Genomic DNA, 26,203 nt, shown 5'->3' with positions numbered 1-26,203 from the left:
AATGGTAAAAAATTGCTAAATCTAACTGTTCAATGCTCATACAAACCTACCTCACTACTGCCAAAGTCTTACCTATAAAGAACTGACTCTAGGGGGAGAAAAAAGACCAGCTTATCAAGGTATTTTATCTCATTTTAAGTCTCATAATTCTTATTTCAAGATATTGCTAGTGAAGTTTTCCTATCTCACTGGCAGATAATATTGGTCGTTTCAGGAAAGTGCAATTGTTTCATGATTATAAGACTTGTTTCAAGACATTTACTCGAAAAAAAGATTATCTCAAATCAAGTTTCATTCTTTAAGATTTATTTTCCTGTTTAGGGAAAATTTCTCATAATAACAAGTGTTCATCATGAAACAAGTACTCTTTCTTGAAACAAGCATCATATCTGCCAGTAGAATAAGAAAATATTCTTGAAATAAGCATTATGAGACTTAAAATAACAAACAAATGTTCTTGAATTAAAAAAAAAGCTTGGCTTTGTTAATGTGTTAAATTAATGTGTTAGTGACGAGAGAAAAAATATTCCATTGCATTCAAATGTGGTATTACAGGGAGAGAATGTAAGAAAGTTGAAGCAGCATGAAATTCAGGTAGCTACAATAGATGACACCCTTAATTCTTAGACCACTGATTTCTATTTCCAGGATTAACTTTCATATCTGTACGTCGTACCACAATATCCCACTGCTTATTAAAAGTAAGGACTGTATTTGCCAGCATTTGATGCTGGTGGATAAAGAACAGCAATCAGGAATTGTCCTGCCCTGTCTTTTTTGTTCCTTTTTGTCCAAAGAATATTCAGAAAATTCCAAGGGGTTTAAATGAAATCAGACTTTCTAGCTGACATCATTCCTACCATCAACCCTACATTACCTTAGTGGTGATGGACTTCCCCCTATAACAACTTCCCCCCAGCCAGTCGCCTACCTACCTTTTCTGAAAACTTGTGAATAAATGCTTGTGTGCATGTTATATTGTGTCTGTGCTAATGTGTCTGTGCGTGTTGTGTATGGCTGTGCATTCTTCCACTGCACCGCTGCCATAAAACCAGCATCACTTCCACTGATGCAAAGATCAAAGGAGACCTCGTCTCAGCATCCAATGAAAGCACAAATGTCAACTGAAGTTTATTTGTACAGCCCAAATTCGCTAGGTAGACCCAAAGGGCTTTACAATCAGTGCAATATACAACAGTACATGACACGACACCCTCTACCCTTGGACCCTTAATCCGAATGAGGAAAAAATCCACACAAAAAAAACCTTATCAGGAGAAAAAACCCCAGGAAAGAGCAACAGAGGAGGGATCCCTCTTCCAGGATGGACAGACATGCAATAGGTTTCAAATGCACAAAATACTCAAAAATAACATAATTATAATGCGACATTATAGATTACACAGAGCAAGGTAATGTAGAATACATACAGTTAATCCATAAAATTTAGAAAATTGAAATGTGCTGGGTAATAAACTTGTATAGAGTGCACGGCAAATTTAGTGACTCTGTATCCATCCAAGTCAACAACAGGAACCCCACAGATGTAGTCAAGAGCTGGTGGGACCCTGCTCCACAAAACCAGCTCTGCCCAGTGGGGCCTTGCAGACAGAATAGACTTCACATACACATGAGGCGAGGCAGACTTTGACACAGCATTCACACACACACAGAAAGAAGATGAGAGAAGATGAGAGACTGATGCCGAAGTTGTCATAGCTAAAACAAATAATATAAAAGCAATTTTTAATGAGAACAGCACACACGATAGCATACTAAATCTCCAGGAAGGTTGGATTGTGTCCGAGGGAAAACAGGACGCATCACAAACAGCCTCCAAAGTCATCAGGTGGTTCAAAGAGAGAGATGATCTATGGTCATCAGACAGACCATAAAGGAAGAGAAATAGTCCTGGAAAGCAAGAGAGAGAAAGACGGAGAGAAAAAGAGAGAGGGGGACAGGCTCACAACATGGGCACACTTGCTCAGAGATAAACAGAAGGTTAGAATTTTGCGATACATTCAGAAAGTTTAGTGAACATTCTTGTCGGCAGCACAAAACCAAGAGATTACTGCTAAGACCTACAGTATAAATACAATTAGACTGAGGCCTCCCCAAAAGAGGATAGTTGTGACAACACTCAGAAGGAAGTCAAACTACCAAAGAAATAAGATACAATTGAAAGCTAATGAGAACAGATGGGTTTTGGATTTGAAAGAGTCTACAGAGTCAGATTCGCTGATGTTGGCTGGGAGACTATTCCAATTAAAGGGGGCACACAAAGAGAAGGTTCGGCAGCCGAAAGACTTCTTATTAACTCTAGGGACAGAGAGGAGGCCTGCACTTTCAGAATGGATGGCACGAGAAGGTACTTAATGCTGTATCAGATCAGACAAATACAAGGAGGCAAGCCCATCAAGTATTTTATAGGTTAAAAGTAGCACTTGAACAAGTCAGATCTAGCATGAACAGGGAGCCAGTGAAGGGAGGCTAGAATTGGTGTGATATTGTCAAACTTTTTTGTTTTAGTTAATATTCTAGCAGCAGCATTTTGAACCAGCTGATGGTTTTAAGTACTAGCACGTGGCAGGCCAGAAAAAAAATTACATTGCAGTAATCTAATCTGGATGAAACAAAAGCATGGATCAGGATCTTAGCATCCACCATGGACAGAAAAGACAGAATTTTGGCAACGTTTCGTTGGTGGAAAAAGGCAGTCTTGGTGATTTCTCTAATGTGAAATTCAAAAGATAGGGATTGATTAAAAATAACACCAATATTTTTGGCTGCGGAACTTTGGGAGATCACACAATTGTCAAGAGATACCAAGAGATACCATCTATGTAATTCTCAAGGTGGTCCAAGGTGACTTTTTCTTGCAGGGTCGATAACCAGCATCTTGTTTTTTTTGTTTTTTTTTTTTGTTTCAGAATTAAGTAGTAAGACGTTAGATGACATCCAATTTTTCACTGCAGACAAGCATGCCACTAGATTTCTTGTATGAGAATGGTTGTCTGACTTGACAGGTACATACAGATGAGTATCATCAGTGTAGCAGTGGAAATTTATTGCATAGCTCCGTATAATATGGCCAAGAGGAGAGATGTAAAGGGAGAATAAATAGCAAAGGACCAAGAACTGAGCCCTGGGGTACGCCATATTTCACTGCAGAGAAATCAGATGTAACATTATCATGTAAGGCACACTGTGTTCTATCAGATAAGACTTAAGCCAAGACAGAGAAAGCCCTGAAACACATATGTAATTCTCAAGGTGGTCCAAAACAGATCAAGCAACAGTAGCACTGATGTGGAATTGGAATCCATAGCAAGCAAATGGTCATTCACCACTTACGTGAATACAGTTTCAGTGGAATGACAGGCTCTAAACATAGATTGAAATGGTTCAACGAGATTGTTGTTGGAAAGATAGGCCGAAAGTTGATCAGCTACAACTCTTTCCAGAATTTTGGAAATTAAAGATAGGTTGGAGATTGGTCTATAGGTATTGAGAACCCCTGGATCAAGATTTGGTTTCACTGAGAGAGGTTTAACTAAGGCAATTTTAAAACTAGTAGGAAAACTGCCGAGGTAAGATATCAATTTATAGTATTTAGTATCGGAGGATCCAGGAATCGCCAAAGTTCTTTGAAAGGTTTAGCAGGGAGGGGGTCAAGAAGGCAAGTTGTAGGTTTGGCTGCCAAAGCCAGCTTGGACAATATTTCCAGCATGACAGTCTCAAAACTTGAAAGTACTGGGACAGTCTGAGAGTCCTTATAATAAAGTGTAATCACAGGCTTTGTAAGTAGTTTACTTATTTTGTTTCTAAAGAGAAATATAGGCTTGTGTTTATTGACATTAATTAAGCCATACAGGCCAGTTTAAGAACACGTGTCTCGTCAGTGAACTAGGGTGTTGATTTTCTTTGGTGTCTAATTTTGGTTGTTAGAGGTGCCACTAACTTGAGAAGATTAGAAAGAGTTACATTTAGGTCACTAGTAAAGCTATCGACTCAGCCAGTCAATTCAGCGAAAGGAGCCAGGGCCTCTGGCATTCTAACACCAAGTGCTATCAGGGTTGACAGGTGCTAAACACATTGGTGCCACAGCTGTGAAGACAAGAAAGTGCTGCCTGAAATTTGATAAGAAAGTGGTCTGATGCAGCAGATGTAAGAGAAGAGACAGTCAGATCAGAAACAACTCCACCATGTGCTAGATTCAGATCAAGAGTGTTGCCACTGCGATGGGTGGTGTCTTGCACATACTGAACAAAACCAAAGGTATCAAGAACTGTTGAAAAAGCCTTACCAAGAGGATCAGATGTTTTATTTAGATGGATATTGAAATCATCAAAGATTAAGAAATTGTCAGCACGAGTAGCAAGGTCTGACAAAAATTCTGTGAAATCATCTAAAAATTGGGAGTACGGCCCAGGTGGCCAGTAGAGAAAAACAAAGTAAAATGGCAGGAGTCCATTAACCTGGACAGAGCTGTTAATGGCTGTTGCAGATGGTGATATGACTAACACCTCAAAAGATTCAAATTTAATATCAGATTTTTAGCCCAGTTTAAAAATAGGGTTATAAATTAGGGCAACAAATAGTAAGTGGATTGCATTTCTATAGTGCTTTTCTAGCTCTAATAGCCACTCAAAGTGCTTGATAATCAGTGAATGCCACACACACACACAATGTCAACCATGCAAGGTAAACTACCAGCTGATCGGGGGCAGTTTGGATTTAAGATGTACTTTATTAATCCCTATGGAGAAATTCATCATCTACATTTAACCCATTCCAACACACACTGTAGCTAGGAGCAGTCAAGTGTCTTGCTCATGGATCAACATTTTTGGAAGGAGGGACTGAGGATCGAACCTGCAACCCTCCAGTTACCAGACATCCTGCCCTACGTCTGAGCCATTGTCGCCACACTTCCACCATGTTTGGTAGCTTTAGCAGCATGAGCATTAGTGTAGTCAGTCGGTGAGGCATCATTTAGTGATAAGAAAACTTTCGGGTTCAGCCAAATTTTGCATAGACATAGCATATCAAAGCTATGCCCCAAGATCATCATTTACCAGCATCGCTTTGCTAGACAGTGATCTCGTATTGATAAAACCAATTTTTGCCGGTTGTGTACTACTAGGATTTGCTGGGATATGCCTTTTATTGGGGCTAGCAGTGGATGAGGTCATTTTAATTGGGGCAAGATGTCTAAGTGTAGGAATCGGGGAATTGGGAGGCCTGCGTTCATGTTGACGGAGAGATACAGTTGTGATTTGGTGAGATTATTTGTGATACACATTGACACTGCCAGAAGTACATATTGTAATTAAATCGTTGTGGTTAGCTTTTGCTGTGCAAGAAAACCTGCGCATGACATGGAAGGGAAGGAGAGACAGTATCAGTCTGATAAGCTACATTATCAATCTGATGACCTACACTATCAGAGTTGACCTGGCTCAACAGTAGACTCCAAACCTGCAATAAAATCATGCCTAGCAGGTTTTCCAGTTGCCTGCTGCCTGCCATGCCTTAAGTCCCTAGTGTCAAAGCTGCTGTAAGCAACTATCTGTATGGTCCAAAAAGTTGTTTTTTTTCCCCCACTGCTGCCTGCTACACTGTTGTCAACAAATAACTTCGGTTTTTCTCTCAAAGCAGCTCTGAAATATGTGATTACTCTCTTCAAATAGATAAACAAAAATGGCACTCTCTTGCACAGTTGACAGATGTAAATTTACATTATAGCATCCTTGGATTGTAGTTTGCAGATCCTTGAAGCTTTGTGAAATTGTGCATATGCATGTTTTAAGCTTTAGAGCATCCTCAAACATACTTGTACAAGAAATACAAACCAACATTTTTACCAGTTTTCTGTCACACATGCGTTTCTTTGAGTGTCTGAGGGTATGTCGCAGATATAGGGTGCTTTATCATTGACAGCCCATGTCCAGCTGTTTAATCAAAGAACAGTCACTTCATAAGTATTTGGCCAGTCAGTGCTTTTGCCATTTACTCCTCGAGCACTGCTTTTAGTGTTCTGTGGAATGTGTCACTGTGACCGTCAAACGTAGGGATAGTTTTATCCGTTGCACCATCTGGTACACATGGAACAGAACTTTCTTTGTTCTGCTTTTAAGAATCCTCCCTCGTCTAAATAGGACAGGATATCCTCATCCAAAGTCAAGAGGTTCTTTAATAGTGGGCTTAATAATATATTGGACTGGTAGACCTCTTTACATCTCTGAAGCACTTCAGTGACACTTTCATGAGTCTTACCTTGAGCAGACCTCTCAGTGTCATGAACAATATTACTTTCTTAGTCATGCCTGGAATTCTTCTCATGTCTTCACCTGAGAAGGTTTCAGTGTGTCCTAGATTGCGCTGTGTGATCTGCCGTTGTGTTACAGGAGGGCAGAGTTTTGTCCCAGTAATGGCAAGTATCCATTCTGCTGAAGTGCCATTGAGGAAGGCACAGATTTTGAACCAACTCCATGTTTTGTTCTGTTGCTTGCCTTGTGCTTCAACCAATTTGTGGAGCTGGGTATCACAAAGGATCACATTTAAAAGTACCATGAAATGAAATTTTTTTTAATTATTATTATTATTCTTGTTCCCTCTTTTATCTGCACTTAAAGCGATATGGTTTGGATTTATTGACATTTTCATAATTGTTACTCACTAGTAGTGTTATGGATGGGCGTTACCTGAAGGCCTTTACACAATGGGACATGATGAATAAACGACAAAAAAATGTGAAATACTCGCTAGCAAATTTTTCACATCAAAGTTATTCATTCCGGCAATGATTTGCAAGACGCAAGGGGGACTCAACCCGGCGGGTTCAGGTATGGCAGTGCAGTGCTTGGGGATCTCCTCTTTCCTTCGGGGTCTGGGGGGACTCCTGCCCATTGCCTGCCCAGGTCCCACCAGGCGCACTTCCTCCGTTGCACTGCACTGCGACTGGCTCTGGGTCGGCAAGGAAGGGTTGCCACGCTACCAACTCTATTGTCTCCAAAAATAAACTACATAAACTCCTCACTATCCTGATAGCCTATTTGTTCAGCGATCCTGCTCCACACAATGTCCTTGAGTTCATTGTCTTTACAATTGTTGTGTCCTTGGTTATACAATACAGGGTGATTAGAAACACAGGCAATCAGCAGGTCCACCATTATCATTAGGAGTTGTGACAGGACCTCCGTTCCACACAATGTGATTGGTTGATGCCTTTATTAGCATTGTGGAAGCTCAGGAAAATCCGACCTCATTCTGGAAAAAATAGTCCCCTTTTTGATGTGTGAAAGCACACATGACAAAAACAACAGTTTGAAAAAATATATGAACTTGCAAATTAATCACACCCAAAAAACAAAAAAAAAGCCCCAGTGTGTAAAGGCCTTTAGTCAGCAACTCCTTTAGTCAGAGATGTGGTTGCTAGTCAGAGCGAGCTGGCACAAAAATAAACAGTGGCAAACGGGGATGCTAATAAAAACATTTTAAGCTGTAATAGTGAGTAACTCATACCACCTTATGTCACTGAATGCAAACCACCCCTTTAATTTACAATTATTAAAAACTTTGTTCTAGAAAATCACAAAAAAGTTTTATTTTTGTGTTAATAAGAATAACGTTTTCTCTCTAAAAAGATGGAATACACTTTTAGTTCTTTCCTCTTGCACTTGTGGTCATACACTAACAAAAATGTACAATAACAAGTTATCTTCTACCACCAAATTGAAACTAGCTGATAGCATATTGATGGTCCACATTTTTTTGAAAAATGCCAGGCCATCATTGGCTGGCAGTCAAATCAAACTGCTCAGTGCAGAACGGCTGCCACTTGGGGGTCACAACATATTCCTACAAAGATTAAAAATGAAAGCAGTGAAAACAATTCAGACTAGTCCAACAGCACAAAATATGGCAAGTATAAAGTGGGAATGTGGTGACGAAGGCACATGAGTTTAAATATTTGGGGTCAACTGTTCAAAGTAACTGGGAGTGCAGAAGAGAGGTGAAGAAGAGAGTGCAGGCAGGGTGGAGTGGGTGGAGAAGAGTGTCAGGAGTGATTTGCGGCAGAAGGGTACCAGCAAGAGTTAAAGAGAAGGTTTACAAGATGGTTGTGAGACCAGCTATGTTATATGGTTTGGAGACAGTGGCACTGACGAAAAGACAGGAGGTGGAGCTGGAGGTGGCAGAGTTGAAGTTGCTAAGATTTTCACTGGGAGTGACAAAGAAGGACAGGATTAGGAACAAATATATTAGAGGGACAACTCAGGTTAGACGGTTTGGAGACAAAGCAAGAGAGGCAAGATTGAGATGGCTTGGACAAGTGTGGAGGAGAAATGCTGGGTATATTGGGAGAAGGATGCTGAATATGGAGCTGCCAGGGAAGAGGAAGAGAGGAAGGCAGAAGAGGAGGTTTATGGATGTGGTTAGGGAGGACGTGCAGATGGTTGGTGAAACAGTGGAAGATGCAGAGGACAGGAAGAGATGGAAATGGATGAACCGCTGTGGTGACCCCTAACGGGAGCAGCCCTAAGTGGTAGTTCAAGTGGGAATTCAAATAAAGTATGAAGTAGCAGATGTACTTGAGTGTACAAGTAGTAAGTAGCACATATTGATAATGCAAAGAAATCAAAGTGTGGCAAATTGAATGGTTTCAAGTACTTCAAGCCTTTCCTGTATTTGCAGTCACAGCTTTACTGTGCTCACTATTAAGCCCTCACTGATATTGAAGTGCCTATCAGGAGAACATCTCTCGCAACTTATCAAAGCAATACATCTTGTCATTTTTTAATCAGCTGTATCACTGCTCATTTTTGTCATCTTCTGTTCCAGTTTCAACACAATCTGCTATGCATCTTATTTCCCATCCATTCAAATGAGAAAATAATCCCTGTATGATTCACGCCACACATCACAGCCCCAACCCACAGGCGAATGAGACAGATGAGAAAGAAGTGGATCGTAATCAGCCTTTTTTTTCATTAGCCTGCTTTTATTTTCATCCATCTGTGTGCTTTTGTTTGTGCGCCCCCTCCCCAGATGACTCGGCGGCAGTGGCAGCAGAGTCCGATGAGCTGGTGGTGGACCACAGCTATGTGAAGAAGAAGTTGGAGCATGGCCTCACGCGGATCTGGCAGGTAAACAAGAGATTGAGCTGTTCTCTCGCTCTCTCTCTCTCTCGCGCGCTGTCTCTGAGACTCTCTCTGACTTGCCGTTGCTCTGCCTTTATCTCTTTCTTTCACTGTCACCCTTGCCCCGCTCTCACTCTCATCTCTTTTTTTGTTGCTCTCTCTCTCTTTCACTCACACACATGCTCTCTCTCTCACTCTTTCACTCACACTCTCTCTTTCTCTCACTCGCTCGCTCACACACATGCACTGACTCCCTGACTCACTCACTCTCTCTCTCTCACACTCACTCAGTCATTCACACACACGCTCTCTCTCTCTCTCGCTCTATCTCTCTCAGTTGCTCCATCTGGGAAACATCCCTTCTCTTCTCTCCCTTCCTGTCTCATTTACTTTTTAAACAATTTTCTCACTTTCTTGTTCTGATATAAACGCTCGTATTTTATTTGCGCGCTTTTTCCTCTTCCTTCTCCTTTCATGTCTCATTCATTCTCTCCGGCACTACAGACACTAGTCTCCACTGTCCCCCACCCATCTCTTCCTGTCTACCTCTTCGATCTCTTTACTTTCTTTTTTCATTATTCATTATTTTTCTCTTTCTCCCCCCTTCTCTTGCCTCTTCGACTGGTGCAGTTCCTCTCCCGCCCCCTCAGTTACAGAGCCATTCGATCAGAAATTCTCCTCACAATGATAACGGATGTGACCTCTACCCGACAGTACGCTGTCTAACTTGCTTTTTATTCACCAGGATGTTCAGTTGAAGGTGAAGGCGTACATCCTGGGGACGGACATGTCCAACTTCAAATACGATGACTTCATAGTGGTGCTGGATGTGATCAGCAGGTATGGGCTTGGCGTCTGCTCACAGTCGTTCATTCACCCTATTACTCCTCATTATCTCCCACTCTTGTTTGTTATTTTTCTTGTTCTTTTTTCATGCTGAGATTCCCCCATACAAAGTCTCTCCCCCTTCTCTCTCAAAATGTGTCACAGCACTCACTCACTTAAATAAGAGTGCACATGATTGCACACAGACAGACACACAAAGTGCCCCATGCTACGACTGCCAACCTCTTGTGTGAATCCTCTCATTTTCGAGCACAACAACCAACAGGGGGCTCCGGGGAGAGCCTGTCCTCTGCAGCCACTCATCGGTGAATGACCCCGCTTGTACCACTTGTACCAACTCCTCACTACATGCACCATCAATCAACCGTACCATTGACTGCTAGGGGTTCAGAAGGGATAAATGGGTTTCACACAGGTCAGTGGCCAAAGAGAAGGCGGGTTCTTACATTGAAGCCCCAAGGCCCACAAAGGCTGTGACATGCCTCTCGTTGGGTTAATTAAAACAAAGTCTGGTGTCTAACGGATGTGAGAAACTGTTGATCAAATCTGGTCGGACACATCCCACCCTCACCTCTCTGAGCCTGTTGTGGTACAGATTTCAACATCCCCCGAGCAACAAAACAAGACTAGGTTAAAACCTGGTATATGGCTGGACCGCAACTACATTTATTAAAAGACTGTTTTTGCACGACTACGCTTAAAAAGCGGCTGTTTTGACATCAGTTCAGTGAACAACTGATGACTTTTTTGGGGGGGGGGGTTCCCCCTTTTAACTCCCTAATTGTACTTGACCAATTACCCTATTTTCCGAGCTGTCCCAGCCGCTGCTCCACCCCCTCTGCTGATCCAGGGAGGGCTGCAGACTACCACATGCCTCCTCCGATACAAGTGGAGTTGCCAGCCGCTTCTTTTCACCTGATAGTGATGAGTTTAACCAGGGGGATGTAGTGCATGGGAGGATCACGTTATTCCCCCCAGTTGCCCCCCCCCCCCAAACAGGCGCGCCGACTGACCAGGAGAGGCGCTAGTGCAGCGACTAGGACACATACCCACATCCGGCTTCCCACCCGCAGACACTGCCAATTGTGTCTGTATGGACACCCGACCAAGCCGCAGGAAACACGGGGATTCGAACCAGCGATCCCCGTGTTGGTAGGCAGACCACTACGCTACCTGAACGTCCAACAACTGATGACTTAATGGAAAATTGTTCGCGCCGATTCATTGTGATAGGGCAACGGGCAATGGGGAAACTCCAACTCAGCTGCCTGACTAATAGTGGAACTCCATCACTCACTCACGACAACCCAGCGTGTAAGCCTGGCCACGCTATTGTGGTCCAGCCAAAAACTGATCACGTTCTCTTCAAGGGCATGTTTGATACTGGAAGCAATATCAAATATTTGCAAATTAAACATTTAGTTTTCAACTGCAATGCCCTTGCCCCTTTGACAACTGGCCACAGTTAAAGCCTTGTCTTTAAACTATAGCCCTTTATCTGTCAGTCTTAGCTTAGCAGTTGTCACATTGCTAGCTCTGGTTGTCAGTTCTTCTAAATCTGCAGTATGTTGTTGCTTTATGCTGCCATTGATTAGATTGTGCTTGCTTCTCTTACCCTTTTTAATAAAATCACAAACAGCAATATTTTTTGATGTAGTTTTGTCGGGAGACTTCTCCATTGCTCACATCTCCAAATTAACAACACATTTGTGACTCGACTCGATTCTGGAGCAGCACAGTCCCTTGATGTCCTACCCATCAGGATAGCGATATTGGTTTCTTCAAACGGAAAACCTCCGCCTGTTTCTCTCATTTCCGACTCTGTTAATGGATTTGGCTACACCCTACTTCTTTGAAGTAGGTGTGAGGATGGGCTAGTTTCCTGCTGACGGTACTGATTTCAAGGTCAAAACTTTACTTTTAGATAACATATCCTTTTATTCCTATACTCTCTCTGCAAATCCATATTACATTACATTACAGTCATTTAGCCGACACTTTTATCCAAAGCGACTTACAATAAGTGCATTTAATATCTCCCTTTCTCTTACACCCATTCTTCCTCCACTATCCATCTGCCTCTCTCTCTCTCCCCTTTGCTCTCTACCTCCTCCTCCCTATTCTTCAAACCTCCCTACCCCCGCCATCAGGTTAATGCAGGTGGGAGAGGAGTTCTGTGGCAGTAAGTCCGAGGTGCTGCAGGAGTCCATCAAACGCCAGAGTGTCAACTACTTCAAGAACTATCACAGGTGGGACCACACCTCGCCAGGCCTTGTGCTTGTATTGTGCTTTGAATCTGCTGAAATGGGCTTGTGTGACCTCATTCCCTTCTCAGTCACAAAGTGAACACGGTTGGTTTTTGGAAACCAGTTGCGACGTAAATCGATCTGACATCTAGAGTCAGCAACAGTGACCCAGATTCCCTCAAAAGATTGTTTGTCATGTTTCCGGAGCTGGCCAAATGGAAACATGCTTGCCTAAATGATTCCTTATACTGATTGTCAGTTTGTTCCTTTTATGTTCTTAAAAAAAAGAACCAAATTTGCCATTCATTATTCGCTATTAAACTGCATCACGCTCTACTCCAACCCTCCTCAGCCTCATGTACGTGTCACTGTGAAGTTACGACCTGACTTACTGTTATTCACGCAAGCATGATGCGGAGATTACCGTGTGTGTGTGTGTTTCTGTGCGTGCATGCATGCGTGTGTGTGTGTGTGTATGTGTGTGTGTGTGTGTGTGTGTGTGTATGTGTTTGTTAATTTGTTTGGAGCAACAGAGTATTTTTGGCAAGCGCAAAATTAACAGTCTTAAGTGTGCCTCCCCTCGACAACAAAGAGGAAGACAAAGATTACGCATTGGATTCAAAGAGCTGATAACTTGTTAAGATGTTAACAGAAAAGACCCTAAATACGGCTACTCAATTAAGAGGCTGAAGTACCAAGTTATTCAGATTGCCAACACATTTTGGCACTGAATTCCTACATTGCAGCATGACTCCACAGCTAATGTTGACTACTAGTCTAACTCGCCATACAGTACTAGTATTGCGCACAGTTCAGTAGCCAGTTTTGTGATGTTAGTGCAGTGTGAAAACGTCAGTTTTTTTTCTTTTTTGGGGGGATCCCCCCCCCTTTTCTCCCCAATTGTACCAATTACCCCACACTTCAAAGTCATCCCGATCACTTCTCCACCCCCTCTGCTGATCCGGGGAGGGCTGCAGACTACCACATGCCTCCTCCGATACACGGGGAGTCACCAGCCGCATATTTTCACCTGACAGTGAGGAGTTTAACCAGGGGGACATAGCGCATGGGAGGATCACACCACCCCCCCCCCCCCAAACAGGCACCCCGAACAACCAGAGGGGGCGCTAGTGCAGCAACCAGGACACATACCCACATCTGGCTTCCCACCCACAGACATGGCCAATTGTGTCTGTAGGGACGCCTGACCAAGCCAGAGATAACACGGAGATTCGAACCGGCAATCCTGGTGTTGGTAGACAATGGAATAGACTACTACACTACCCGGACGCCCAAAAAAAGTCAGTTTTACAGCTGTTCTAATTTGGATATTGCCACAGAAACATTACAGTAAAATTTGATAAATGTCAAATAAATTGTATGCATTAAATAATTACAAACCCTTTCACATTATCTAAGAAATCAAATCCTTAAAGTATCACATTGTTCAGAGAATTTTTGTTTCTGAAATTTTTAGCAGTTGCTAAACTCTTGTCTTTTCTCATCTCCATTGACAGTCAGTCACTAAAGACCACTAAAAAACTGGAGAGAATGTTTAATGGAAACTGTCCGAGACAGCCAATTATCATTTCGTTGCAAAAAGGTTTGTCTGGTAGTGAAATTCCTGGCTTCCTGGGATGTGCTCTGCTCCCAGCGTTACCCTCTCAGGAGCTAATGTTGAATTACAACGATAACACTTGTTCCACTAAAAGTACATTCGTGTCTTGATTGTATACCCCCCTGCCAGTCGTATGCATATGCATGCTTTCCCGCTGACATCAGAGCGTGATTGGAGGTGATTTGCATTGATTGTTGTTGTGATTACCTGTCAGCTGTCACTGACAATACGTTTAAACAGTCAGACTGTTAAATAGGATTCATCTCCACTTACTGACACGTCAGAGTAGACTGGGAGAGAGGAAAGGGCGAGTCACGTGCAAACAGAGAGATGATTGCTGCCCGAAAGGGGAGACAGAAGAGAGAAAAATGGGGGGAAAGTAAAGGGGCAAGGTGAAATTGCCATAGAAACGGTGAAAGAATAAATTGTGGAGGTGATGGGAATGATGCATTCACAGACAGATGGATGGACAGAAAGAGAGGAAGATGGACTACTCACAACCAATCCCCCATTCCTGCTCTGTCCGTCCTCACCCGGACAACAGTGACAAGGCACAAGGCCACTCCCAGAGTGACACACACACACACACATGCTGCAGTCTAGCCAGACATCAGAAACTTTCCACAGTCATTATTATCACATAAGTTAGCAGTTTGTGACTTGGGTGCTATTCACAAGGAATTACACCTGAGCTGTGACACCCCACTTTGTCTTGGCTGCCACCTGCATTAGCAGTCGTAGACATCGGGGGGGGGGGTATTTTTTGCTTCTGAGAGTGAAGGCCAAAATGATGCTGTCAATCTTCAAAAATTATAATGATTCAAGTGATGCACCACAGAAATTTTTAGCTTTTCCCCCTCCCATGTTCCCTGTGTAGCGATGGATGGCTACAATCTAATTATGTTCTCGTTGTGAATTTCTGGGCTCCGCCTACTTTCGTAGGAATTTAAGATAAACCAAATTAGTCAGTTTCAGATGTGAAGCTGTAAGTCTCATAAATAAGACTTACATACCGGATCGGTCGAGGCCCGGGTTACCAACGACCGCCACCGGTACTGTTAACCAACAGGGTGTCGGTGGAAACTATGCTACTGTTGGGCGAAGGAGAAGGAGAGGGGGAAAGCATGTCCAGAGGCAGCTAGAGAGGAGGAAGGGTAGGCATGTGGAGGTGAGAGTTGGAACTTTGAATGTTGGCACTATGACTGGTAAAGGGAGAGAGCTGGCTGACATGATGGAAAGAAGAAAGGTAGGCATACTGTGTGTGCAAGAGACCAGGTGGAAGGGGAGTAAGGCCAGGAGTATCGGAGGTGGGTTCAAACTCTTCTACCATGGTGTGAATGGGAGGAGAAATGGGGTAGGGGTAATTCTGAAGGAAGAGTATGTCAAGAGCGTGCTGGAGGTGAAGAGAGTGTCAGACAGAGTGATGAATATGAAGCTGGAAATTGAAGGTTTATTGCTGCATTTATTGCTGAATGTTATCAGCGCATATGCCCCGCAAGTTGGGTGTGAGATGGATGAAAAAGAAGAAATCTGGAATGAGTTGGACGACATGGTGGAGAGGGTACCCAAGGAGGAGAGAGTGGTGATTGGAGCGGACTTCAATGGACATGTTGGTGAAGGGAACAGAGGCGATGAGGAGGTGATGGGAAGGTATGGAGTCAAGAAGAGAAATGTGGAAGGACAGATGGTGGTCGATTTTGCGAAAAGGATGGAAATGGCTGTGGTGAATACATATTTCAAGAAGAGGGAGGAACACAGGGTGACGTACAAGAGTGGAGGAAAGTGCACACAGGTGGACTATATCTTATGTAGAAGGCGCCATCTAAAAGGGATTGGAGACTGCAAGGTGGTGACAGGGGAGAGCGTAGCTAGGCAGCATCGGATGGTGGTCTGTAGGATGACTTTGGAGACCAAGAAGAGGAAGCGAGTGAAGACACAGCCGAAGATCAAATGGTGGAAGTTGAAGAAGGAAGACTGTTGTGTGGAGTTCAGGCAGGAGTTAAGACAGGCACTGGGTGGTAGTGAAGAGTTGCCAGATGGCTGGAAAACCACTGCAGAAATAGTTAGGGAGACAGCTAGGAAGGTACTTGGTGTGTCATCAGGACAGAGGAAGGAAGACAAGGAGACTGCGTGGTGGAATGAGGAAGTACAGCAAATTATACAGAGGAAAAGGTTGGCAAAGAAGAAGTGGGATAGTCAGAGAGATGAAGAAAGTAGACAGGAGTACAAGGAGATGCAGCGTAAAGCAAAGAGAGAGGTGGCAAAGGCAAAGGAAAAGGCGTATGGTGAGTTGTATGACAGATTAGACACTAAGGAAGGAGAAAAGGACTTGTACCGATTGGCTAGACAGAGGGACCAAGCTGCAAAGGATGTGCAGCAAGTTAGGGCGATCAAGGATAGAGATGGAAATGTGCTGACAAGTGAGGAGAGTGTGCTAAGAAGGTGGAAGGAATACTTTGAGGGCTGATGAATGAAGAAAATGAGAGAGAGAGAAGGTTGGATGATGTAGGGATAGTGAATCAGGAAGTTCAGCGGATTAGCAAGGAGGAAGTGAGGGCAGCTATGAAGAGGATGAAGAATGGAAAGGCAGTTGGTCCTGATGACATACCTGTGGAGGCATGGAGATGTTTAGGAGAGATGGCAGTGGAGTTTTTAACTAGATTGTTTAACACAATCCTGGAAAGTGAGAGGATGCCTGAGGAGTGGAGAAGAAGCATACTGGTACCGATTTTCAAGAACAAGGGCGATGTGCAGAACTGTAACAACTACAGAGGTATAAAGTTGATCAGCCACAGCATGAAGATTTGGGAAAGAGTAATAGAAGCTAGGTTAAGAGGAGAGGTGACGATCAGCGAGCAGCAGTATGGTTTCATGCCACGAAAGAGCACCACAGATGCGATGTTTGCTTTGAGAATGTTGATTGAGAAGTATAGAGAAGGCCAGAAAGAGTTGCATTGTGTCTTTGTAGATTTAGAGAAAGCTTATGACAGAGTGCCGAGAGAGGAGCTGTGGTATTGTATGAGGAAGTCAGGAGTTGCAGAGAAGTATGTAGGAGTGGTGCAGGATACGCATGAGGGAAGTGTGACAATGGTGAGGTGTGCGGTTGGAATGACAGATGGGTTCAAGGTGGAGGTGGGATTACATCAAGGATCGGCTCTTAGCCCTTTCTTGTTTGCAATGGTGATGGACAGGTTGACGGACAAGATCAGGCAGGAGTCTCCATGGACGATGATGTTCGCGGATGACATTGTGATCTGTAGCGAGAGTAGGGTGCAGGTTGAGGAGAGCCTGGAGAGGTGGAGGTATGCACTGGAGAGAAGAGGAATGAAAGTCAGTAGGAGCAAGACGGAATACCTATGCGTGAATGAGAGAGAGGACAGTGGAATGGGCAGGATGCAAGGAGTGGAGGTGACAAAGGCATTTGAGATTAAATACTTGGGGTCAACTGTCCAAAGTAACGGGGAGTGCAGTAGAGAGGTGAAAAAGAGAGTGCAGGCAGGTTGGAGTGGGTGGAGAAGTGTGTCAGCAGTGATTTGCGACAGAAGGGTATCAGCAAGAGTTAAAGGGAAGGTTTACAAGATGGTTGTGAGACCAGCTATGTTATATGGTTTGGAGACAGTGGCACTGACGAAAAGACAGGAGGCGGAGCTGGAGGTGGCAGAGTTGAAGATGCTAAGATTTTCACTGGGAGTAACGAAGAAGGACAGGATTAGGAACGATTATATTAGAGGGACCACTCAGGTTGGACGGTTTGGGGACAAAGCAAGAGAGGCAAGATTGAGATGGCTTGGACATGTGTGGAGGAGAGATGCCGAGTATATTGGGAGAAGGATGCTGAATATGGAGCTGCCAGGGAAGAGGGGAAGAGGAAGGCCAAAGAGGAGGTTTATGGATGTGGTGAGGGAAGACATGCAGGTGGCTGGTGTGACAGAGGAAGACGCAGAAGACAGGAAGAAATGGAAACGGATGATCCGCTGTGGCGACCCCTAACGGGAGCAGCCGAAAGTAGTAGTAGTAGTAGTAGTAGTAGATGTGAAGCTGTAAATTCTGGATTACAGGGATTTCTATCTTTGCTTCAGATAAACACAGGCAACGACTTTCAATAAGAGACATTTATTAATAGCCAAATGTCTCCCAACAATAGAATAAATGAGTAAGTTAATAAATTACAGAAAAAAAGGAATAAATGGAAAATCAGAATCAAATAGGTAAAGGAAATGACAACAAACAGCTTGTCACTTAGTTTGGTGATGGTGTCAGATAGTACATGATTTGCAAGAATACCAGAGAAGGCTGGGTGCTGTAGAAAAGGGTTAAAATATTTCTAAGGCTTAAAATTAATATCTTAGACTATTATTCGACATCAGCTCTTATCAATGGCAGTAGTGGTGATGTGAGCCTATACTTGAGATGAAGCGTTGGTGTGGAGGTGTTCCGACTGAAGGCCGCTTGTAGATAACGCAAGCTTATCCCCAACGTCCATGTGAGAACGGACCCACAAGGGAGTTTATGTTGCCCAACGACGATTTCCGGCTGCGGCGGTTCTCAGTCGATTTCTCGCTATGGGTTGTCTGTAGCATACCCTAGGCAAAACTGCCTAGGTTATCCCAGACGAAAGTCAGACGCTGGGAGTCGAAGTCTTTCTAGTTCCTGGGCAGACTGCCTGGAGGCTCTTGGCAAACAGTCACATGTTGATAGGCGATGTGGTCTTGGCTGCAGTGGTCGTTGGGGCGAAAGTCCAATAATAATCTACTACACTGACTTTAAGTGTTCTGACTTGGTTGAAATAATCTGAAAGTAAGTTCGTTGGCCAGATGATAAAACTTCCAAAAATTAACGCACGTGAGACCCTCCTTGTGATATAAAAAACTATCAAAGCTTGGCGCGCTCAGCTGCAGAGATACAAGACTGAGATTTGCTTCAGGAATACAATTGATACGTGTGCACCTCGGCGATGGAAAAACACAAAAGTGCTAAGTATTATATTACTAAGTATAATGACTGCTGGGATAGGCTCCAGCATCCCCGCAACCCTGAGAGCAGGATAAGCGGTTCGGATAATGGATGGATGGATGGATGTTGGCTGGATGGCTAAATGGTTAAACAATTAATCACATTAATACAGACAGGCATTGACAAGGAGAGTTACAATTTATGACTGAATAGAAGTTATCAGCATTTGACCCAATATAGAGGGATTTTGTTGTTTGTGTGTGTGTGTGTGTGTGCAGGGGGGGGGGCAGAGACAAAAGGGAGGGGGTTCAAGATTTAAATGGACCAACTCAAGTCATTGCCCTGTCTCCACTATAATCTGGAGGTGAGAGTTTCTGTCTTATCGTGGAGATGAGATTAAAGTTTCGTCTTGTGATCAACGGGGACAACAACCTGGGGAGGTCGTCTGGTGGTCCCGTGTCTTGCAGCGAATTTGGTAACCATATCAGAAGTAGGATGGTTCCTGCTGAGTTTCCCATCTGCGATAGTTTGGGAAGGTCATTGAATGGTCTCCGTGTCCTGTGGTGGGCTGCTAATCATATCAAAAGACATGGAGCCCCTCGGCTGGTTGATGTCAGTTTGACACTCCAGTGTGTGTGTGTGTGTGTGTGTGTGTGTGTGTGTGTGTGTGTGTGTGTGTGTGTGTGTGTGTGTGTGTATGTGTGTGTGTTTGTGTGTGTGTGTGTGTGAGTGTGTGTTGTTTTTTAGATGTTTCTCCCTTTTCCTCCCCAACTGTACTTAGCCAATTACCCCACTCTTCTGAGCCATCCCGGTCATTGCTCCACCCCCTCTGCCGATCCGATCTGGGGAGGGCTGCAGACTACCACATGCCTCTTCCAATACATGTGGAGTCGCCAGCCACTTCTTTTCGCCTGACAGTGAGGAGTTTCACCAGGGGGACGTAGCGTATGGGAGGATCATGCTATTCCCCCCAGTTCCCCCTCCCCCCAGAACAGGCACCCTGACCGACCAGAGGAGGCGCTAACGAAGCGACCAGGACACATACCCACATCCAGCTTCCCACCTGCATACACGGCCAATTGTGTATGTAGGGACGCCTGACCAAGCCTGAGGTAACACGGGTATTTGAACCGGTGGTCCCCGTGTTGGTAGGCAACGGAATAGACTGCTCTACACTACCCAGACCCCGTGTGTGTGTGTGTGCGCGTGTGTGTGTGCGCGTGTGTGTCTGTGTGCGCGTGTGTGTGTGTGTGTGTGTGTGTGTGTGGAGAGAGAGAGAGAGAGTCTTCGCTACACCTGGGTGATTGGACTGTCTTGATTTTTTTCCAACTTAATGTCACTTTTTCTTAATGTTTCGTATTTTAGGAAAAAAGCATGCAGGAAAAGAACAACATTGTTGAATAAGATAATCTGAGTCAGAACTGAATCTGTTTGATCAAGATTTCAAGGTCAAAAGGTGTGAAAATTAGACTAAAGTGATGGCACCAATTTTCCACCAAGCCTCACATGTCTCTCGCCTGTACCTACGCCATGTTATATCTGTCACTGCTGCTTTAGACACCTAAAAGGCAGAGAGAGCCAGGGGAGCCAGGAGCGCCAGGGGAAACTGAGTGTTTGAGGTGTACTGACTGCCATTTCACACAACACGATCAGATATTAACCAGCCTGGGCAGGTGCCTTGGGTCACGATCATAGCAAGCATGAAGAGCAGGACACACACACGCACACACGCACACACGCACACAGCCTCCCTTTCACAGCCCATCAGTGACCTTTGCAGACTGGCAGACTGTGTCAGCACATTTATTCTAGACCCAGAACATGGTAGCCTCTCCAAAGTTAAAGGGCAGGAGGTCATCAATCGCTGGATCCCGATTCTTATTTTGTTTCTTTTTTGCCACTTTCTTTCTTCTTCTCCATTTTTCTCTCAACCCCACTCCATCTCTCTCGCTCTCTGTCTCTCTCTCTGTCTCTCTCTCTCTCTCCACCCATACCCTCAGGGCACGACTGGAGGAGCTACGAATGTTTTTGGAAAACGAGACTTGGGAGCTCTGCCCTGTTAAATCCAACTTCAACATCACCCAGCTCCACGTAAGCGAAATGTCACATCCGCGTGGGCATGTCAACTGAAGGCGGGCGGCATTACTGACATAATGATGTGCACATGGCATTTGAAGGGAACATCTCCTCAAAAAAAAACCCTCCCATGCTTTCCCGCCCACCTCTCATCTCACTGCCATGACATTTGCATGTGGCTTTGAATCGTGAGGGGTCTTGCTTGATTGGATTTTGTGTGTGTGTGTGTGTGTGTGTGTGTGTGTGTGTGTGTGTGTGTGTGTGTGTGTTTGTGTGTGTGTGAATGCATGGATTTTTTTCAGTCTTTGTTTCAATAAACAATACCCTAGAGTATTGTAAACTGACAACCACATTATGAAATACAGATGAAGGTAAACATGCCCTCTCCATCCTCAGGGGTTCATTCCTGTGATTCATAAAACCACATTTTTAAAAACCAGACTTCTCTTACTCCCTCAGTAGTTTGAACATTTCTCTGCCTGCTGCACTGTATTTGAAGATGCAAAAAAGTGGACTTGAAAGAACAACGGTAGGCGGTGTGGGGAATGGTAATGTAGATGCATCCGACACCCGCTGATGATTTCGATCGCAGGGAAAAGCACTGTGCCTGATTTAGTGCCTGAAACATCTGTCACTGCACTCTGGGTCGAGTGTTGAATTATGACAAGGATGGTTGTCTGTCATCGCATGCAGTATATAGACGCCAGATTACACACGAGTAAAATGTGGGTTTTTTTTTTTTACCCCTCCCTTTTTCTCCCTAATTCTATCTGGCCAATTACCCTACTCTTTGAGTCGTCCCTGTCGCTGCTCCACCCCCTCTGCCACTCTGTGGAGGGCTGCGGACTACCACATGCCTCCTCCGATACATGTGGAGTCACCTCATCTGACAGTGAGGAGTTTTGCCAGGGGGACATAGCGCGTGGGAGGATGACGCTATTCCCCCCAGTTCCCCCTCTCCCCGGACAGGTGCCCCGACCGACCAGAGGAGGCGCTAGTGCAGCAACCAGGACACATAACCCACATCCGGATTCTCTACCGCATACACGGCCAATTGTGTCTGTAGGGACGACCGACCGGAGGTAACACAGGGATTCGAACCAGCGATCCCTGTGTTGGTAGGCAACAGAATAGACCGCTATGCTACCCGGACGCCCCCAGTAAAACGTGTTTTAATGAGTTTTTACGCTCTAATGTTAGAAATCCATCACTGGCCATGCACAACCATCATCAGGATTTTACTTGGTCCTGTTGTGACTCATAACTGAATCTGTCAGTGTGTCATACTGCTCACATTGTACTCCACTCACTGTAAATACAGGAAGATGGGATCATTAGAAAAGATAGATGTCAAGAAGATAAATGAAGTTAATTTAAAGTGCTTCTGCATCTGCTTTTGTTTTTTTGTAGACATCTTGAGGGGAGCTGCATCCTTTTGCTACATTTCCAAAATTCATTTTCAGAGAATCTGTGGAATAAACCCGCTGGCAATACCTTATGCAAAACAGCCATCCTAATGGCTCCTCTGATGCCTGCCTCTCATCAGAAAATGATTATGACGTTGCACTATGGGGATGCTAAAATAATCAACAATTTCTTAGACATAATTTTTTTGGGAATGGCTTTTGTTGTTACAAAAGCTTTGACATTTGATACCGATCAATTTTGCAAGAAGCACACTGGCATTTATTTTAAGGTCCATTCAAGAAAAAAAAAATTTGTTGACAAAATTTGTGGCTACAGATATTTTGAAGAAATTCTGTAGTTAGGGGCATCCGGGTAGCATAGCAGTCTATTCCGTTGCCTACCAACACAGGGCTTGTCAGTTCGAATCCCCGTGTTACCTCTGGCTTGGTCGGTCATCCCTAAAGACACAATTGGCCATGTCTGTGGGTGGGAAGTCGGATGTGGGTATGTGTCCTGGTTGCTGCACTGGCACCTCCTCTGGTCGGTCGGGGCGCCTGTTTGGGGGAGAACTGGGGGGAATAGCGTGATTCCCCCCATGCACTACGTACGCCTGGCGAAACTCCTCACTGTCAGGTGAAAAGAAGTATCCACATGTATCGGAGGAAGCATGTGGTAGTCTGCAGCCCTCCCCGGAGCAGCAGAGGGGGTGGAGCAGCAACCGGGATGGCTTGAAGAGTTGGGCGATTGTCCGGATGGGAATTCTGTATTTTTTTTCTTTTCAAGAATGTCCCGAGTATTTTTTCAGTTCAGTCTCCAAGCCCATTTATAATGCTCCTGAGCAAAACCAAATAAAAAGTATGTAGTCTTTCAATGCATGCCTCAACAGAAACACATGAAACGCCAAAGGCCAATAGTTTGACTTTTCTAACATACAGATCAGAATGACAGTAAAGCCAAGGATCCAAATAAACCCATGCAAAAGCAAAGTAATGTCTGTGTACTCATCACATAGGCCAAGTCTGTAAAGGAACCGCTCTGATATGCACATCTAAATCTGTGTAAAGTCTGAATCGGGCCTTTGTTCTTGCAAATATCTATGAGTGGATACTTGCCTGGTCGTTCTCTGCAACTCTTATTGCACGCTGTGTACTAAACAGCTGCACTTACCTTCAAATCATTTGTTGAAGCTATCTGATGATATTTGCAAAAATATTACTCTATCTGTGTCTCCATTTTTTATATGCTGTAGCCAAAACAAGGCTAACCAGTTCCTTGCTAACTATCTCACTGCCCTCTCCTCTCCTCTCCTTGCCAGGAGTTCAAGTTCATGGGCCAGTGTCGTTCCCCATCCGTGTCCCCCAGCAGACAGGCTGTGTCCGCGACCAGCCCGGCTCAGGATGAGCTCTCTCTCTTCCAACTTTTCCTCCAGGAAGGCAACCCCTTTGAGATGCACATTGAGCAAAAGGAGGAGGAGACAGAGGATGTGCTGGCATCTAATGGGGTAGGTGACAGAGGAGAGGTGTGTGAAAGATGGGGCACACTTGGAAAATGAGAGGGCCTAGGACAGCCTGGAAGGCACACGGATCTAGGAGCTACTCATTTCCAAGTTGATGTGGCATTAAATGCATCATATCAGTGTGAGCCTTGTTTTGTATTTTAATCTAAAGTGTTCATTAATTAGAGAGCGATATCTAAGACTCAACCATATGAGACACACCAATACACATGCACTGACAGAAAGATTAAGATTATTTTTATTCCGGTGTCTGCGGTGGTGTAGCGGTCTAAGCATCGGCTTTGTGTTGATGCAATTGCCCACTGGGGACCGGGGTTCGTGCCCCAGTCTCGTCAGATCCGACTATGGCCAGACTTGATAAAGCAGCAATAATTGGCAACGCTGTCTTTGGGAGGGGGGTGGAGTTGGCTTGTGTTCGTCCAATGAGTGCGTCTCTGTGTGTGTCGGAAAAGGCAGTGGTTTGGCCTGGATTCGCCTTGTCACGAAAACGGGGAGACGTCTCCTTCAAGACTGCCGGCCGGAGAGATGCAGTTGGCGAACGCATGTAGTATGAGGGTGGGTGTTTGAACTAAAGTAGGATCGATTGGCCACTAAATTGGGAGAAAATCAGAAATAAATTTATTAAAAGATTATTTTTATTCCCCCTGTGGTCTGCCTGCAGAAAATCTTGTCAGTCACTTGTGGCAGTCAATCAGATATGCTGATTTGCCTCTGCACATATCATGAACAAGGCCCGCTGTTACATTCCAGCTGCAAATGAGTCAATAGAGATGAGATTATCACCAGGGGCTGCTGAATATTTTACAACAGCCCTCCAGCTGTCAACAGTAGGGTCATTGCTGAGTTTTATAGACATCGGCCTATGTTTGTGGCGCACAAAACTCCCACCATTATTGGAAGTCCTTTTTGCATTTCCTGACATTCAGTGAGCTGTTGGCCTAATGAAAACAGAGAGCTGGTTCATACGGAGGAGCAGAATAGTCCTTTGTTAAGCAAGGTGAACTTAATTACGCTGTCTAATGGTTTAGTAGCTTTTTTTAGCAAGTGGTTCTCTGTAGGTTGTATGTTGAGACTCCGGTTTTAGTTCTGGATAGCAGTTCTTTGGGGCCTTGAGAAATTAGTATTCTAGTTTTGTGTTCAAAAGGCATCCTCTCAATATCAGAAAAGCCTTTTATATCCTGTGAACACATCCTCCCCTCTGTGATGTGTGTGCTCAGTATGAACAGCCAATGAGCGCCTTAAGGCGTATTTGTTGAGAGAGGCTATATATTGCTAATCAAATTGGAATTTACAAAAGCATCCTCACCACTTAACCGCCTACTCCTTTCTCCGCTCTGGATCAAAAGCAATATTCCCTAACCTAATACATCAGCCATATAGAATCATAGCTTATGAGTGATATTGTGATCCTACGTACATGATGACCCATTTACCAGAACTCCCTTCAGTTATTGCAGTTGTGAGATTGGAGAAGAAAAAAAAATTCATCTTGTTGATAGAAGTTGTTATCTGAACTGTGTCCTTCATGCACAGAAGGGATTTTCCATCTCAGGTCTGAAATATTGTAAATTTACACCATCTACTTATACATATCGTTTTTTTGGTTGAACTTTAAGGTGTCAATCAGAGTCACTGTAGCGTGCTTCTGTTTTCACCATTCGCCTCTCAACTTGTGTTTCATGAATCTAGTGTTACTCCTCAGTCCTTTGAAGACCGTCTTTATGTTAAGCATGATGGTCTAAATGTTTATCTGATCAAATGTTTATCTGTTTAGCGGCAGGCTGACACAGTGGTTAGTGTTGTCGCCTCACAGCAAGAAGGTCCTGGATTCGAACCCCGGGGTTGTCCAACCTTGGGGGTCATCCCAGGTCGTCCTCTGTGTGGAGTTTGCATGTTTTCCCCTTGTGTGCGGTGGGTTTTCTCTGGGTGCTCCGGTTTCCCCCACCTCAAAAAGACATGCATGTTAGGGTTAATACTCCTGTCTGTGCCCCTGACCGAGGCATGGCAAGACGGACTGGAGTTGGTCCCTAGGTGCTGCACGGCGGCTGCCCACTGCTCCTAGCTACACAGCTAGGATGGGTTAAATGCAGAGCGTAATTTCCCTACAGGGATCAATAAAGTATCTCAAAATCAAAACAGAAAAAAATCCTCAAAGGACAGATTACTTTCTCATGGAAGTACATTTTGTCTCACTTGTTTTCAGCCACTTTTAATCCTTCACCAATTTGTATCTTTGTGTGTGATAACAGGTTTTGACACTTGGTCTCAAGCAAGACCATTCTCTTAACTTTCTCTCAGATTTCAATTAAATTTGTTGTTATGAGAAATCGTCAGACAACATCAAGATTCCCCAAACAGTCCTAGCCATGCAAAGTTGTTCTTGTACGTGTCTTGAATG

At 44.2% G+C, this 26,203-nt stretch overlaps 1 protein-coding gene across 2 annotated transcripts in view; it reads left to right on the top strand.

The window, feature by feature from the left end:
• Window positions 1-26,203, top strand: part of vps50 (VPS50 EARP/GARPII complex subunit) — a 188,420-nt gene that overhangs the window by 102,249 nt on the left and 59,968 nt on the right. For both annotated transcript variants that reach the window (XM_056298098.1, XM_056298099.1), the window contains exons 14-18: window positions 9,052-9,149; window positions 9,889-9,983; window positions 12,140-12,238; window positions 20,807-20,897; window positions 23,605-23,790. In XM_056298098.1, the coding sequence (XP_056154073.1) occupies window positions 9,052-9,149; window positions 9,889-9,983; window positions 12,140-12,238; window positions 20,807-20,897; window positions 23,605-23,790 (569 nt within the window). The remainder of the gene's footprint in view (window positions 1-9,051; window positions 9,150-9,888; window positions 9,984-12,139; window positions 12,239-20,806; window positions 20,898-23,604; window positions 23,791-26,203) is intronic.

Source organism: Lampris incognitus, chromosome 18, assembly GCF_029633865.1.
Source record: "Lampris incognitus isolate fLamInc1 chromosome 18, fLamInc1.hap2, whole genome shotgun sequence".
Taxonomy (NCBI): Eukaryota; Metazoa; Chordata; class Actinopteri; order Lampriformes; family Lampridae; genus Lampris; species Lampris incognitus.
Note: the sequence above shows the minus strand (reverse complement) of the source record. Positions and strands in the feature narration are given on the sequence as shown.